General features: G+C 39.0%; 1 protein-coding gene across 1 annotated transcript in view; it reads left to right on the forward strand.

Annotated features, from left to right (window-relative positions):
- wdr1 (WD repeat domain 1) overlaps positions 1–17,275 on the forward strand; it is a 51,284-nt gene that overhangs the window by 2,213 nt on the left and 31,796 nt on the right. Inside the window, exons 2-5 of the mRNA XM_020533391.2 lie at positions 4,539–4,660; positions 4,747–4,837; positions 8,361–8,508; positions 14,560–14,740. Coding sequence (XP_020388980.2) covers positions 4,539–4,660; positions 4,747–4,837; positions 8,361–8,508; positions 14,560–14,740 — 542 coding nt within the window. The remainder of the gene's footprint in view (positions 1–4,538; positions 4,661–4,746; positions 4,838–8,360; positions 8,509–14,559; positions 14,741–17,275) is intronic.

Here is a 17,275-nt window from a genome sequence, read left to right on the forward strand (position 1 = left end):
AAAAGGGTCGAGGCCCAAAACATCAGCCTTCCTACTCCTCTGATGCTGCTTGGCCTGCTGTGTTCATCCAGCTCTACACCTTGTTATTTCAGATTCTCCAGCATCTGCAGTTCCTGCTATCTATTGTGGATGTTACGCAATTTCTGTTCAGCTCTGTTGCAACTGTTACCGTTTAGGTCATGTTACTACTTTCTTTAATTGCGCCAAAATGGACTGCATTTACTATGTTACTGTCATCCAAACTATAATGTTTTATTCTCAGACATACTGTTGAAGTTGCTCTTTAAATTTTGTTATTAATGATTGTGCACATTTTTCAAGTTTTTTTTAAAGAATAAGAAATCTTAATGTAGGCCTCTGTTCACCACTAGCCAAAACCTAGCCAATATAGGAAATGTTCTTTCTAGTTTTGTATTTTCTGAAGTGCAAAGAGACTTGGAAGTTCTAGTCCAGGATTTCCTCAAGGTAAACTTGCAGGTTGAGTCAGTCAGGAAGGCAAATGCAATGTTGGCATTTATTTTGAGGACTTGAATATAAAAGTAGTGATGTACTCCTGAGGCTTTATAAGGCTCTGGTCAGGCCACATTTGGAGTAGTGTGTGCAGTTTTGGGTCCTATATCTCAGGAAGGATGTACTGGCCCTGGAGTGGGTTCAGAGGAGGTTCATGAGAATGGTCCCATGAATGGAAAGCTTAATATATGAGGAATGATTGAGGACTCTGGGACTATACTCATTGGATGAGGGGGGATCTAATTGAAACTTACAGAATACTGAATGGCCTGGACCGATTGGATGTTGGGAAGATGCTTCCATTGGTAGGAGAGACTAGGACCCGAGGGCACAGCCTTAGAGTAAAGGGAAGACCTTTTTAGAACGGAGATAAGGAGAAACTTCTTCAGCCAGAGAGTGGTGAATCTATGGAATTCACTGCCACAGAAGGCTGTGGAGGCCAGGTCATTGAGTACATTTAAGACTGAGATAGATAGGTTCTTGATTATCAAGGGAATCAACGGTTACAGGGAGAAAGCGGGAGAATGGGGTTGAGGAACTTATCAGCCATGATTGAATGGCAGAGCAGACTCGATGGGCGAATGGCCTAATTTCTGCTCCTATGTCTTATGGTCTTATGCCATTTGTTAAAGAATATCCACACCATCTAGCCTCTTAATGGTCTCTGATTTTCAAGTTAGTTAGTACTCACATAATTTTGAGCGTTCAATGATAGCATTTGCATATGCTCGTACGTTGCTTTCAAATTCAGTAACTAGTATACAAGTGTATGTATGAAAACTAATCTGTCATAGCTCAATGAGAACACTGTCTCGGCTTAAAGCTCATTGGGTGTACAAGATCCCTGAGGATGTTTTATATGTATTTTAGAAACATTTCTGTGAACATTTGTGCTCCAATACTGAATCATCCACACTCTGTAACTGCTACGATTATGGGGGTATCCCTTCAGTACGCAAATCATATTTGCACACAATACTGAACAAATTAGAGCTGTGGCTCCTAATGGACTTCATTTTTGGGTCTTGCAAGATAGTTGACTGTGTTGGTTCTAATTTTCCAAAATTTCCAAGATTCAAGGGATCGTTACATTAAATTGGAAAGTAGCAATTGTGACTTCTTTATTCAAAAAAGGGAGGAAGACAGAAAGCAGGAATCTACAAGCTTGTTAGTTTAACATCAGTTATAGGGAGTATACTAACTCTTTTTGTTAAAGAGTTTATAGAAGGGCTGTTAGAAAAGTTTGAGCTGATCAGGCGGAGTAATGTTAACCACTTCATTGCAGATGTTTGAGGGAATGACTTCTGTGAATAAGAGTATCACTGGATATTTGAACATGGATTTCCAGAATACATTTGACAAAGTGTCACTTCAAAGGTTCTTGTGGGAAATAAAAGTTCATTGTATATGTGATAGATTTGCTGGCAAATCGGAAACAGAAGGCATAAATGGGTCATTTTCTAAATGGCAAGATGTAATGATTTCTGTGCCACAGGGATCAGGGCTGAGGCTTAAGCTTTTGCAATTTGAAAAAGTGACTTGGATGAAGGGATTGAAGGTATGGTTGCTAAATTTGCTGGTGACAGAGTAAGTTGTGAGATGCAAGTAAGGAGATTATAGGGAGGTAGTTAGGGTAATTAAGTGGGGAGCTATCTGGCAGATAATTGTGTAATGTATGAAAATGTGAAATTGTCTATTTTGGTAGAAAGAATTAAAAAGAAACATTATCTAATTGAGAGACTGCAGAGCTCAGACGCAAGATGATTTGAGTGACCTTATGCATGGACTGCAAAGGATTTGAATGCTGATATAGCAAGTAATTAGGAAAGCTAATAGAATTTTATCATTTATTGCCTGTAGAAATTGATAGAGGTATGGAGGCTATGCTTCAGCTACATAGCGAAGTGTTGTGCTCAGTATTGATCATCTTATTTATGGAAGGATGTAACTGCATTAGAAACAGTTGAGGGATTTAGCAGACTAATATCTGGAATGGATGAGTTGCCTTACATGGGAAGGTTGATCAGACTAGGCTTGTATCTCTTGGAGTTTAGAAGAGTAAGAGATGACTCATTGAAAGGTCCTGATGAGCCTTGACAGGGTGCGTGTGAAAAGGACATTTCCTCTTGTGGGAGAATCTATAACTTTGGGTCACATTTTAAAAAATAATGGTCGCCTTTTACTCTTGTTAAAACTTTGGAATTCTGCTTACACTGCCTTTTGAGCAAAGAGTTTTTTTGAAAGCAGGTGTAAATTTATGATAAGCAAGGGGATTAAAGTTTGTTGGGGCAAGCAGGAATCAGATATAATCAGATCCACCACAATCTCGTTACATGACATGGGCGCAACAGGACAAGTGATGTATTCCTAATTTGTATTGTCATATTTATTTGAATAGTAGTAACACACCAATGGGGCATGGATACCTGTTAGCTCAGTTGATTGGATGTGGAGTCAAACCACAGCTTGGGTTCAATTTCCACATCAGCTGAGGTTACCATGAAGGACATGCCTTCTCGGCCTCTCCCTTCACCTGAGCTTGTACCCACCACCAGTCTTGCACACTCTCTATTCCAAATATATTGCATATGTGCATTTTTGATCTTGCTTAATCTTAAAAATACCTTTACAGTATCTTACATGATTAAGGATGTCCCAAGTGCTTTATAACCAATTACATGAATTTAAAGAAAGTTCACTAATATAGCAACTGAGGCCACTAATTTGTGTGCACGGCCTCAAATATAGTAATAGACGCATAGAAAATAGGGGCAGGAGTAGGCCATGTGACCCTTTGAGCCTGCTCTGGCATTCAGTATGATCATGGCCGATTATCTAATTCAGTGCTCTGTTTCTGCTTTCATCCCATACCATTTGATCCATATAGCCCTAAGAACTATATCTAGCTCCTCCTTGAAAGGATGGAAGAAATGTCTGCATAACCTGCACTTAGTTGTGGATTGAGAGAAATTTTGACTGAAAGAACTCCCTGCTCTTTAATACCGTGTGAGCTTTTACATTCATCTAAAAAGGTAGATGGCACCTCAGTTTAACATCTCTGAAAGATATTACCTCTGATACTATTGCATACATTTACTTCTATACTGATATATCAGTAGCTTAAATGCTCAAGTTTCTGGAGCAGACCGTGATCTCTCAAACTTTTCAGTGAAGAATTGCAAGTTCTATCACTGAGCCACAGCTGATTAGCCCCTTGGGGAAAATGAGGTCGCAAAACTGGAACTCTTCAGATCAAAGTGTAATTTAGAAGCTTGGCTTGTTTATAGTGACATATCAGTTACAGTGCTTGCTGCGAAATGCATGAACTTTCCATGAAGCCAGATAGCAGTTATTATATGTAATCTCTTAAATTACTGAGTGACTAATTACCTGTTTCTGCAGTGTTGGCAATATTCACTTTCCAGGCAAAGACATCAGCCAAACAGCCTCCTTTGAGTAGATTTTTAAGAAGCACATGGGATTTTTTTGTCTGGAGGATGCTAGCTGTGACCACAATCCCATGTAGATAATGAATGAATGACATTGAGATCAAACCTAAATTTTCGGAACCAGAAGATTGTAGTATTACCCACACTGCATGTTGATAGTTTTTCCTAAAATTGCTTTGTTCTTGTATAATTTACTTCCAAAACCATGAGGGGTTTATATGTATCTAAATGCAACATTTCAAACTAACTGAAAGAAATAGATCATTTGTGTGTTTCTAATTCAGAAGTTTGAAAATTTGGCTACCATGCAGCATAAAATATTTCCCTGTCTATATAGATGTACAGTTTGATTTAAGATTTTCTTATCCTCGCCGTAACATTAACAAACGTTTTCTTTCTTGCAGTTTGAAAACTGTAACAGCTTGGGGAATAAATGAAGAATATTATTTTCCATTATTTCTGTCTACCAAATGTTTCACATTTAGAACTGAAATTCTAGCGTTTCAGATATAGTAAAGATCACCTTGCATAAATTTTCAAGTATTGCATCTATATCAGTCCTTTTTTATTTCTCAACAGGTAAAGTGTTTGCTTGCCTTCCTCAAATGGAAAGAGGGGTTTCAAAGGTCCTTGGAGGTGATCCAAAAGGAATCAACTTTCTTTACACCAACAACAAAAGTGTCATCATAAGGAACATTGATGTAATTGTTTTTTTATGCTTGTTTAATTTGCAAGTATTTGCATATTTTTAAAAATTCAGAATGTCTTAAGTCTTGTCTTGTTTCAGAATCCAGAAATTGCTGATGTTTATACCGAGCATGCTCATCAAGTTCAGGTTGCCCAGTATGCACCTAGTGGGTTTTACATCGCCTCAGGAGGTATGTCAATTGAACTATATTCAAAACTGTGATTGCAGCATGCAATGGCTAATGCAGCAAGGATTTCTTTCTGGCTCAGTATTTGGAAAGAGTTTACCATTTCTAAATAAGTTGCCTGTTTGTAGGAATAATGGCATTTTCAATGTTGAAGCTGATTGTGATGATTCTTCAAGCGAAAAGAACAGTTCATAGCAAACCTATGCATTTTTTTTGAGATACATTTTTAACATCCCATTTTTCCTTGATTCCTCATGATAGATATCTTAACCATTGTTTGAAATAGACCGGTATATTTGAAGTTGATGCCTCATTCTTTTGCTGAAGTGATGCATTGCAGAGAGACAAAGTTAGGAGGTCTGATACCATCATATAATAATTTGTTGCTTTGTTGAGATTTAATTTTTGAATGAATTGTTTGTGGCACAAAAGTTTTGTTGCATGAAGTGAATGTAACAATAATTTAATGTGCTTTGGACTTTGTAGATGTGATGCTAGAACAGATGGCGAAAGCTTAACAAATTTTTGTAATTTAGGAAAGAAATTACTATGTTATTGGCAGGGTGAAAAAAGTGACATTAATCTGCTATAGCACTGCAGTATTCTTGTCATTTGCTCTCTTTTTATCACTCCTTAGTTTCTGTGTGACTCCTCTGTCATCTATGCTACATGTATCTCATTGTTGATGAGAAATAGCACCGTACTGGGTCAATATTAAAAAATGGCTCTTCAGCTCACTGGTAATAGTGCTAAATGATCTTGAAATCAAATCATTTCCTCTAAAGCATTAAAATACAAGTAAAGTCCTGAACTGTTTTACAGCCTTATAAAACCTATGCCCATACTTGCCGTGTGGCTTATTTTTGAGTAGTGCTTTAAATCACTAAGTAGTTAGCAGAACTGGAGTTGTGCTTTGCTAGTGAATGGTGTGCCAGTCAAGCAAGTTGCTTTATCCTGGCTTGTGTTGGGGTTTGTGAGAGTTAGAGCTGCTCTCATCTGGACAAATGGAGAGTATTCCACCAAACTGTTGACTTGTAACTTGTGGATTAGCTTTAGGGAGATGGGAGGCATGTTACTTGCCATACAATTCTCAGCCTCTTGCCTGCATCTGTAGCCCTCGTATTTAAAGGATAGTAATGGATTCAGTAGTGATGTCACTAAATATTGTGGGGACCTAGTTAGATGGTCATTACCTATACTTGTGCGGAGCAAATGTTATTTGCCCTGGGAGATGGTTTCCTAATCTAATGTCATTGTAATAGTAATTCAGAGACTTGTTAATGCTCTGACATGGGTTCACATCCCACCATGGCAGCTGGTGGAATTTAAATTCCATTAATAAAGCTAGCTTTAAGAGCTATTAATTAAGAGGTAATAATTAACGTGAAAGTATCATTCTTGTGAAAACCCACCTGGTTCATTAATGTTCTTTCAGTGAAGAAAGTCTACCAGTCTTCTCTGCTGTGATCTACATGTGACCCCAGACCCACAGCTGTGTGGTTGACTCTTAGTTGCCCTCCCCCCAAGCTATTCAGTTTGGGGGTAATTGGGAATGAACACCAAATGCCCTTCTGGCAATGCCCACTCTTTCTGAAAGGATAAAAAAGAATGGTCTTGTGCACTTGCATGCTTGACTTTTTAAGGACTTCTAATTTGTGGTAAGCTTTGTGCAATCGTCTACCCCTAATATCTAACCTTATGGCGAAAAGGTTATTGAAGCAGCTGAAGATGGTATGGCCGAGAACACTGCCCTGAGGAATGTCTGCGCTGATGTCCTGGGACTAAGATGACTGCGATTGAGATGTAACTACAATCATCTTCCTTAGTAGAGGCCATGACTCTAATGAGTGGACCATTTTCCTCCTGTTCAATTTTGCTAGGGTTCTTTAATGCTACACTTGATGAAATGCTGCTCAATTGCTGGAATGTGGTCAGGTCCCATGTCTTTTGCAGTATCCAGTGCCTTCAGTTGTTTTTTGATGTTGCATAGGAGTGAAAACTAAATTGGTTGAAGACTAGACATCTCAGGATGAGGCCAAGATCGACCATCCATTCGGCACTTATTGAAAATGTTTACCAGTACTTTGACACTATTATTTTGCATGTGTTGGGCTTTTCCATCAGTGAGGATGGGGAAATTTGTGCAACATGTTTAATTGTCTTCCACTGTACTTGATTGGTCAAGTGTAACAGTGGTTTCACAGTTTAGGATTCAGCTAAGTCTGTGTACCCTCACTAGGTTGGCTCCTCATTTATAGGTGATATTAGTGCTGATCATGGAAGTTAAATTTATTAATAATTGAATTTAAATTCTGCCAACTACTGTGGTGGGATTTGAACCCTGTCCTTGGTATTAATTTGAGCCTCTTGGTTACCAGTCCTTGCGTTACCTTTCTCTCTCCCCCGAGGTACACAGCACCATAATTTAACTGAAGAGTACAGTGAATGCCAGATACACTATTGAAGCAATAGTTTTGGATGTAAAATAAATCTTGATGACTGAATTTGTTTAGTTTAGGCAGGAGATCTGTGTGCACTGAAGACTGGAATTGTCTCTATGCAGCTAAATCTTCGAAGATTATGTGACTATAAATAATGTAGGCATGAATCTAAGATTGTCTGTTGTTGGGAAATAATCAGCAAGTTGGGCAGCATCTGTGGAGAGAAGCAGAGAACCTTCTCTGTCAGAATTGATTAATCTATATTGAGGTCCCAATTGTTTACCATTTTTAATGAATTGCGATAGAAAGCCACATGTTCATGTTTGTGGATTATTGAAATATAAGCAGCTTTACGAGCCCTATATATAATCATAGCCATACAGCACAGAAACGGACCTTTCAGTCCATGCTGACCATAATCCTAAATTAAACTAGTCCCACCTGCCTGCACTTGGCCCATAACCCTCCAAACATTTCTTGATCATGTACTAAGCCAATTGTCTTTTAAACATTATAACTGTACCCACATCTACCACTTTGCATGGAAGTTCATTCCATACACGAACTGCTCTGTATTTAAAACAAAATGCCCCTCAATCTATTTTTCAAATCCTTTTCCTCTCATCTTAAAAACTATGCCCCCTAGTCTTGAAATCCCCTACCCTAGGGAAAAGACACTTGCCATTCACCTTATCTATGTCCCTCATGATCTTATAAACCTCCATAAGTTCACCTCTCAACTCCTACACTCCAGTGAAAAAAGTCCCAGCCTCTCGTTAACTCAAATCCTCCATTCCTGGGAGCATCCTGGTAAATTTCTTCTGAACCCACTCCAGCTTAATATTATCCTTCCTATAAAGGACAGACTGGAACTGGACACAGTACTCCATAACAGGGCTCACCAATGTCCTGTACAACATTAACTTAATATCCCAATGAAAAAGGAATGTTGGCATTTATATCAACTAGAATAAATGAGGGAAACTTATCCTTCGTTTTTTTTTTTAAAAAAGAAAACTTGGTTTTCGATGCTATGTTTGCTGTACTTGTACATCACTTAAAATAATTTTTCTGTATTGTGACAGATACTTCTGGAAAAATTCGAATTTGGGATACGACCCAAAAAGAACACCTACTGAAGTATGAGTACCAACCCTTTGCAGGGACAATCAAAGATATTTGTTGGTCTGGAGATAGTCAAAAGGTTGCTGCTGTTGGAAAAGGAAAGGAAATGTAAGTCCTCAAATTATAACTGTAAGAACCCAGCCTGTCACCTTTTACAAGGATAGAAGAAAGAATGAGTAGGTATCTCAAACGTACCTACAAAATTCTAACTGCATAAGACAAGGTAAACAATGAGTGGGGAGTCCAGAACCTGGGGTCACAGTCTGAGGAAATGGTGCAGGCCATTTCGAACTGAGATGAGAAGGGATTTTTTTTTCGTGATGAGCTTATGTAATTCTGAGCGACAGAAAGCAGTTGAAATCAAAATGTTAAATATTTTCGTGAAGGAGTTACATACAGTTGTTATGACTAAAGCGATTAAAAGGTATAGGAAGAAAGTGGGCACAGGGTACTGAGTTGGGTTATCAACCATAATATTGAAGGGTGGAGAAAATTCAAAGGGCTGAATGGCCTACTCTTCCTATCTGTTACTATGTAACTAATTGAATTGTGTACTTTTGCTTACATATGTTTAATTTGTGTGTGGTGAATTAGAATTGTTGTGTCGATGGGTAACAAGTGATATAAAATGTCTTGTATATTTAAATAATCGTGTATTTACTTGCTAATATGTGATTTTTTTTAATCTTAAAAATTCTACACCCAAAAGGGTGTAATTAGAGTTTTTGGGGAGAGACCGAACTGGAAACTAAGTTTTAACACTTTTTTAAACCAAAATCTTCCCCCAATTTCTACTTCCTTTGCTCATTGCCAAACCCTTTATATTAATTTGAACATATTTGCATTTGCTGTTAATATTTCAGATTTCCAGCATCTGCAACATTTTGCTCATTTTTAGTATTCTTCCTATGTATGGCATCACTACACAATTCATATTCCATTCCATCTTTGGGTTTTTGGCCATCCTTCCAGTATTTCAAAATTGAAGGAGAGCACTTTTTTCCCATTTGTGGGATGTGGGTGTCACTAGCTCGCCCAGCATTTATTGCCCATCCCTAGTTGCCCTTGAGACAGTGGTGGTGAGCTGCTTTCTTGAACTGCTGCAGTCCACCTGCTGTGGGTTGACCCACAATGCCATTAGGGAGGGAATTCCAGGATTTTGACCCAGTGACAGTGAAGGAACGGCAATATATTTCCAATTCAGGGTGGTGATTGGCTTGGAGAGGAACTTAAAGGTGGTGGTATTCCCATATATCTGCTACCCTTGTCCTTCTAGATGGAAGTGGTCGCGGGTTTGGAAAGTGCTGTCTGAGGATCTTTGAATTTCTGCAGGGCTTCTGGTAGATAGTACACACTGCTCCTACTGCGTGTTGGTGTTGGAGGGAATGGATGCATGTGGATGTAGTACCAATCAAGTGGACTGTGTTGTTCCGGATACTGTCAAGCTTCTTGAATGTTGTTGGGGCTACACTCAACCAGGAAAGTGGGGAGCATTCCATCACACTCCTGACTTGTGCCTTGTAGATGGTGGACAGAGTTTGAGGAGTCAGGAGGTGAGTTACTTGCTGCAGTATTCCTAGCTTCTGGCTTGCTCTTGTACCCACTGTTTATGTTGAGAGTCCAGTTGAGATTCTGGTCAGTAATAACCCCCAGGATGTTGATAGTCAGGGGTTTAGTGATGGCAACACTGAATGCTATGGGCAGTAGTTAGATTGTCTCTTATTCATGATGGTCGTAGCCAGGTATTTATGTGGCGTGAATGTTACTTGTCAACCCAAGCCTGGCTATTGTCCAGATCTTGTTGCATTTGTACATGGACTGCATCAGTATCTGAGGAGTCACGGATGGTGCTGAACATTGTGCAATCGTTGGTGAACATCCCCACTTCTGACCTTTATGGAGGGAAGGTCGTTGATGAAGCAGCTGAAGATGGTTGGGCCTAGGACACTACCCTGAAGAGCTCCTGCAGAGATGTCCTGGAGTCGAGATGACTGACCTGCCACAACCACGACCGTCTTCCTATGTGTCAGGTATGACTCCAGCCAGCGGAGCATTTGCCCCCTGATACCCATTGATTCCAGTTTTGCTAGGGCTCCTTGATGCAGTTGAATGCAGCCTTGATATCAAGAGCTGTCACTCTCATCTCACCAGTGGAATTCAGCTCCTTTGCTCATGTTTGAACCAAGGTGGTAATGAGGCCAGGTGCTGAGTGGCCCTGGTGGAACCCAAACTGGCATCATTGAGCAGGTGCTGCTTGATAGCGCTGTTGATGACACCTTCTGTCACTTTACTGATGATCAAGAGTAGGCTGATGGGGAGGTAATTGACCGAGTTGGATTTGTCCTACTTTGTATGTACAGGACATAGTTGGGTAATTTTCCATGTTGTCGGGTAGATACCAGTATTGTAAGTGTGCAGAAACAGCTTGGCTAGGGGAGTGGTAAGTTCTGGAGCACAAGTCTTCAGTACTTTCGCTGGAATTTTGTAAGGGCCCGTAGCCTTTGCACTACCCAGTGTCTCCAACCATTTCTTGATATCACGTGGAGTGTATGGAATTGGCTGAAGACTGGTATCGGTAATGCTGGGGACGGCTAGAGAAGGCCAAGATGTATCATCCGCTTGGCGCTTCTGGTTGAAGATTGCTGTGAAAGCTTCAGCCTTGTCGTTTGCACATTCCTATTAGCAGTAAAACAACAGTTTTCAGCTTACAGTTTGGGTTAAAGTTGAAGTTATTAATGTCCTGTGATCATAAGGAAATTATTTTCAAAGTTGGCATCGGCAACTATGTTCATATTTTACAGCCTGTACCTTGAAGAGCTACAATTTCTTCTAAAGTAATTAGTGGCTTGGGACCATTTGAAATTAGCAAGCATGCTTTCTTTGAGATTACTAATCAAAATTGTTACTTTGATACTTACCTTAATGAGGTGCCACAGAATTTTATTGCTATCACTTAATTAAACAATGTATCATGGACAGCAGTTAGCTGTGTAGCTATATATGGATCAGAATTAGGAACATATGCATATGGGATATATAAAGAAGAATTCTGTACAGACTTGCTACTTTGTCGAAAATATTCGATCAAAGCAACAAATTTAAACTCAACCTGATTTAAATTGAAATCCTATCACCCTGCAAGAGTTTGTATTCAATAGTATTGAGTGGTGCTTTCGTTATGTACCACTGTAGGGCATTAAGCACGGTGCAGAGTGCTTCTGCCAAGAATTGTGAAATCCGGATGAAAATGCATTCTGAAGTGTTGATCTTACTGTTATTCTAGATTTGGAAATGTAGTTGATGCAAAAATGTATTTTAATTCAATCATTTACCATTTTTTAAAGTCACCAATTGGTAGTTTTTGTCTTTCTACAGTATGTAGAGAAATGATTTAGTACTCCTAGCTACTTCCAAAGCTGAGGTAAATGTTTTTCAAATGTTTAAATTTGATGTAGTCGTCCAGAATAATGGGTAATTACAGGGCACCCTAACGTTTGTTCTTGAACATTTTATTTCGAAGTGCATATCAGCCTTTTGTCCAATAAAAAGTAACCTTCTGATTTAGTTGCCATCGCTTTCAATTAACTAAAGTACAGTACCAAGATTACCTTGCTTGAAATATTGAATGTTTTGGTGAGCTATTAATTTTTTTTCCTGTATAACTTTAAGTAATGACTGAATTAATAGTTTTATAGATTAAAAGCTGTACATGCATATTATGATATGCATTACAGTAACATGGACTTTAAAATCTTATTGATAGGACAAACAGAATTTTCAGAAATGAAGATACTTTCACGGAAAGTATGCATCTTAGTTTTGTGAAAGTTGATTTTCAAAAGAAGTCTTGGGAAAGAAATACCTTGCTTGTGCACTGGTTCATCCATCTTGGAATCTTGTACAGTGCAGTTTTAGCATAAAAATATGAGTGCATGCATTGGTCCCAGTAAAAAGCTTGTTTTTATTTAGGTACAAAATATCTCCGCCTTAAATATTGCTGTCATCGGTGTTTATTTCTGACTTGTCAATTCATTGTAATAATGCATAATTACAAAGTCACTGAATTGTCAGTATGCTTTAAACAGTTAGAATGACATATCTGTAGTGACTTTTAGCATAGACTTTTTCCAGAGATCTCCGTGACACAAATATCTGGATACTAAGCACTACTAAGTGAGGGTGGGATTGATGGTGTAGTAGTTCAGGAAAAGGGTAACTTCAAAAGTAGCAAGATCAAAATAAACGGGAAATCAGGAAGGGAAGGTGGAACAGGTTCAAAGAGCTTATATTTCTACATGTTTACATTTCTATTAACAAAGTTAGAGTATTAAAACTTTAATAGCAGGGATAACAGACAGTCCCTGGATTGTGAATGGGTTCCATTCTTGAGTCAATTTGCATGTTGATTTGTACTTGAGTCAGAACATAATGCAGGACAATATAAAGTAACCAGCTGTAAATATAGGAAATGTTTGTATGTTAAATATTTAAAACTACACCCCTGTATGGAATTGTTTGTAATTTGGATGTTCGTAAATCAGGGACCCCCTCCTCCCATTTTTTTAAAAAGTCAGTGTTAAAGATTGTATCTATTTATAATATGAAGCAAATTAATAGATGAGGTGTTAAATTTCTATATGAAGACATGGTTACAAATGACAAAGAATAGAATCAGATAATGGAAAAGTAGGAAGCGTAGCCTTGAAAATAAAGTATCGAATAAAGCCAGTGAGAATTTTGACTCAATCATGAGCGGAGCTAAGAAAATATTGAGTTTTGCTTATAAAGCCATAGAATGGTTACGTACAGAAAGAGGCCTTTTAGCTCAACATGTCCATTTTAGCTATTTGCAAGAGCAATTCAGACAATCGCACTCCTCTATCCACATCATTCCCATAGCCCTGCAGTTTTGTTTTTGTTGTTTGCTTATTCCGTTCTCTTTCAAAAGTTACAATTGAATCTGCCTCCTTACAGGTAGTAGTGTTGAGCAAAGCATATATTATGAAAGTAGGAGGGACTGTTATTAAAGGTATTACAGTAACATGGAGGGCTTTATAGATAGGGCAAACAGAATTTTCCGAAATGTGCAGGATGCTTTTATAGAAGGTACATTATCTACTGTGTAGATTCATAACTTTGAGAGGACTGAGAATAATGTAATCAAGTTTGCTTATGATATAAAGTTGGTTGGGGAAATAAATGGTGACCATGTGGCTGTAGGATTTAGGCAAGCCGAGTGAATGCACAAGAATGTGAACGATCGAGTAAATTGTAACTGAAAATGAAGTTATCCACTGGCAATTTAAAAATGCAGAATATTTGAATAGTGAAAGACTAGAAAACAATGGCAGTTAGAAGTTCCTGTTGGTGTCATTGGACGTGAAACAGCAGGTTAACTTGCAGGTGTTGCAAACTATTAGGAAGCTGAATGTTTTATTAGCTTTGTTACAAAAGATTTGGAGTGTAGAAGTAAGTAAGTCTTGCCTTAATCATACAAAGAATCAGTGTGACAATGCCTGGAGTATTATGCAGTTTTAATCTGATCACATAAGGAATAATCTGTTTGCCTCAGAGTACAGTGCTTATTCACTGGATTTGTTCAAAGAACAATTCTCTGTTCCCAAGAGAACATATTAAATGCACCAACTCCATGTTGCCTGGAGTTTAGAACATGACAGATGAGCTCATTGAAACAATCAACATTCTGAAGGGGCTTCATAAAATAGATGCAGAGTTCCCTGGCTGGGAAATCCACAACATGATTCAAGGAGCTGACCACTGTGAAATTTCCTTACTGTACTCCAGAGTGATGAGATGTTCAGTCATTAAGTATGTTTAAGATAGAGGTTAATAAACTTAGCTGAATTTCCAAAGTAGTGCTTCAGAGAGAGCACAGTGCTGTTGGCATGCAAGTGAAAATCAACTCTCCCATCTGATGCCGCTGAAGAGGTATGTGGCTGTCAAACTGGGTAAGAATAGAGTCCTGTAAATGTCCAATATGACTTTAGGATCAAGTAGAAGAAACCATTACAGAAGCTGTGCAGACTTTGTAGAAACAAAAATGAAAGAAAGCTGGGTCAGCACAATGGCGAAGTACTTCACATGTTTTGTTTCCGTTTGTACAATACAAAACTATTTACCATGTTTCAATCATTGCAGATTTGGAGCAGTCTTCCAGTGGGACACAGGAACGTCTGTAGGATCCATTACTGGCCACAGTAAAGTTGTAAACAGCATAGCTTTTAAGCCAAATCGACCATTTCGTGTTGTGACTGGTGGTGATGATTACACCTGCGTGTTCTTTGAAGCACTTCCTGTAAAGTTCAAGTTTACAATGAATGTAAGCAACATATTAAACTTCCAAAACCATTGTGTAATGCTGCAATGAATAGGCCAGTTATTGCTATGTAGTTAAAACCATAGAGATATGTTGCAAAGTATAACTGTAGTATTGTATACTCTTGCTAAGTTTTAAGCCATTTTGTAGTTTTTATTTATTAGAACAATTTAGGTTTATATTAACTTTTTTACCTGTATGATGAGTTGTCTAGAATGGACTTTGCCTGTAGCACCTAGTGGTCAGTTATGTTCACTGCCACCAGTAAATTGGCATCAGATAATAGCCAGAGTCACAGATTTACAGTACTTTGATCTACCAGATATCCTAAATCTAGTCCCATTTTGCCACTATTTGGCCTATATCCTTCCTAAACCCTTGCTAATTTGTATACCCATCCAGATATCGTTTAAATGTTGCATTGTACCAGCCACCACCACTTCCTCCGGCAGCTCATTCCATACACGTACCATGCTCTGCACGATTGTATTAACTTCTGTAAGGTCACTGCTTGGTCTCTGAGGCTCCAGGGAAAATAGCCCCAGCCTATTCAGCCTCTCCCTGTAACTCGAACCTTCCAACCCTGGCAACTTGTAAATCTTTTCTGAACCCTTTCAAGTTTCACAACATCCTTCCTGTAGCAGGGAGACCAGAATTGCGTGCAATACTCCAATAGTGGTCAAACCAATGTCCTGTACAGGCACAACGTGACCTCCCAACTCCTATAGTCAATGCACTGACCAATAAAGAAAAGTGTACGAAACACCGCTTTCACTATCCTATCTACCTGCAACTCCACTTTCAAGGAACTATGAACCTGCAGTCCAAGGTCTCTTTTAAACCACACCCCCTAGGACCTTACCATTAAGTGCCCTGATTTGCCTTTCCAAAATGCAACATCTCCTTTATCTAAATTAAATGCCACCTGTTACTCCTTTAGCCCAATGGCCCACCTGAACAAGATCCCATTGTACTCTGAGGTAACCTGCTTTGTCCATTACACCTCCAATTTTAGTGTCACCTCTAAACATAATAACCATACCTCTTTCACATAGAAATCATTTATATAAATGACAAAAAGCTGTGGATCCAGCATCAATCCTTGTGGCACACTCTTGGTCACAGGCCTCCCGTCTGAAAAGCAACCCTTCACCACCACGCTCTGTCTTCTGCCTTTGAGCCCGTTGTGTATCCAAGTGGCTAGTTTTCCCTCTATTCTGTGTGCAAACCAGTCTGCCATGAGGAACCTTTTTGAACATCTTACTGAAGTCCATATATATCAATTCTCTTCATTACTACTTCAAAAAACTCAGGTTAGTGAGCCACGATTTTCCACGCACAAAGCCATGTTGACTATCCCCAATCAGTCCTTGTCTTTCCAAATACATGTAAATCCTGTCCCTCAGGAGTCCCTCCAACAACTTGCCCATCGTTGATGTCAGGCTCACTGATCTATAGTTCCCTGGATTTCTTTACTACCTTTCTTAAATAGTGGTTCATGTTAGCCAACCTCCAGTCTTTTGGCACCTCACCTGTGACTACCAGGGATACAAATATCTCCGCAAGGGGCCTAGCTATTCTTCCGTCACTTCTGTGGTACTGCTGAGCAGGTCCCGGGGATTTATCCACCATTATCTGTTCTAAGATGTCCAGCACCGCCACCTCTGTAACATGGACACTTTTTTCAAGATGTCATTATTTATTTCCCCACGTTCTCTATCTTCCATATCTGTCTCCACAGTAAATACTGATGCAAAATACTCGTTTAGTGTCTCCCCCCATCTCCTGTGGTTCTGCACGTAGGCGGCCTTGCTGATCCTCAAGGGGCCGTATTTTCTCCCTAGTTACCCTTTTGTCCTTAATGTATTTGTAGAATCTCTTGATTCTTTAATCCTATTTGCCAAAGCTGTTGTCCCCTTTTTGCCTTCCTGATTTCCCTCTTAAAGTATACTCCGAATGCTTTTATACTCTTCTAGGGATTGACTTGATCCCTGCTGTCTATACCTGGCATATGCTTCCTTTTTTTTTTTTTTTTCTTTTGACTAAAACTTCAATTTTTGTAGTCATCCAGCATTCCCTCACCTACCAGCCTTGGCCTAATAGGAGCATACATCTCTGGACTCTCATTATCCCTTTTTGAATGTGTCCTTTTTTCCAGCCATCCCTTTACCTGCGAACGTCTGACCCCAATCAACTTTTGAAAGTTCTTGTCTAATACCATCAAAATTGGCCTTCCTCCAATTTAGAACTTCAACTTTTTGATCTGGTTTATCCTTTTCAATCACTATTATAAAACTAATAGCATTATGGCCACTGGCCCCAAAGTGATTCCCCCACTGACACCTCAGTCACCTGCCGTACCTTATTTCGCAAGACTAGGTTAGGCATTGTGCCTTCTCTAGTAGGTACATCCACATACTGCAGAAGAAAATTTTCTTGTACGCACTTAACAAATTCCTCTCCGTCCAAGCCCTTAATACTATGGCAGTCCCAGTCTATGTTTGGAAAATTAAAAACCCCTACCATAACCACCCTACT

This window comes from Rhincodon typus, chromosome 1 (assembly GCF_021869965.1).
Source record: "Rhincodon typus isolate 14 chromosome 1, sRhiTyp1.1, whole genome shotgun sequence".
Taxonomy (NCBI): Eukaryota; Metazoa; Chordata; class Chondrichthyes; order Orectolobiformes; family Rhincodontidae; genus Rhincodon; species Rhincodon typus.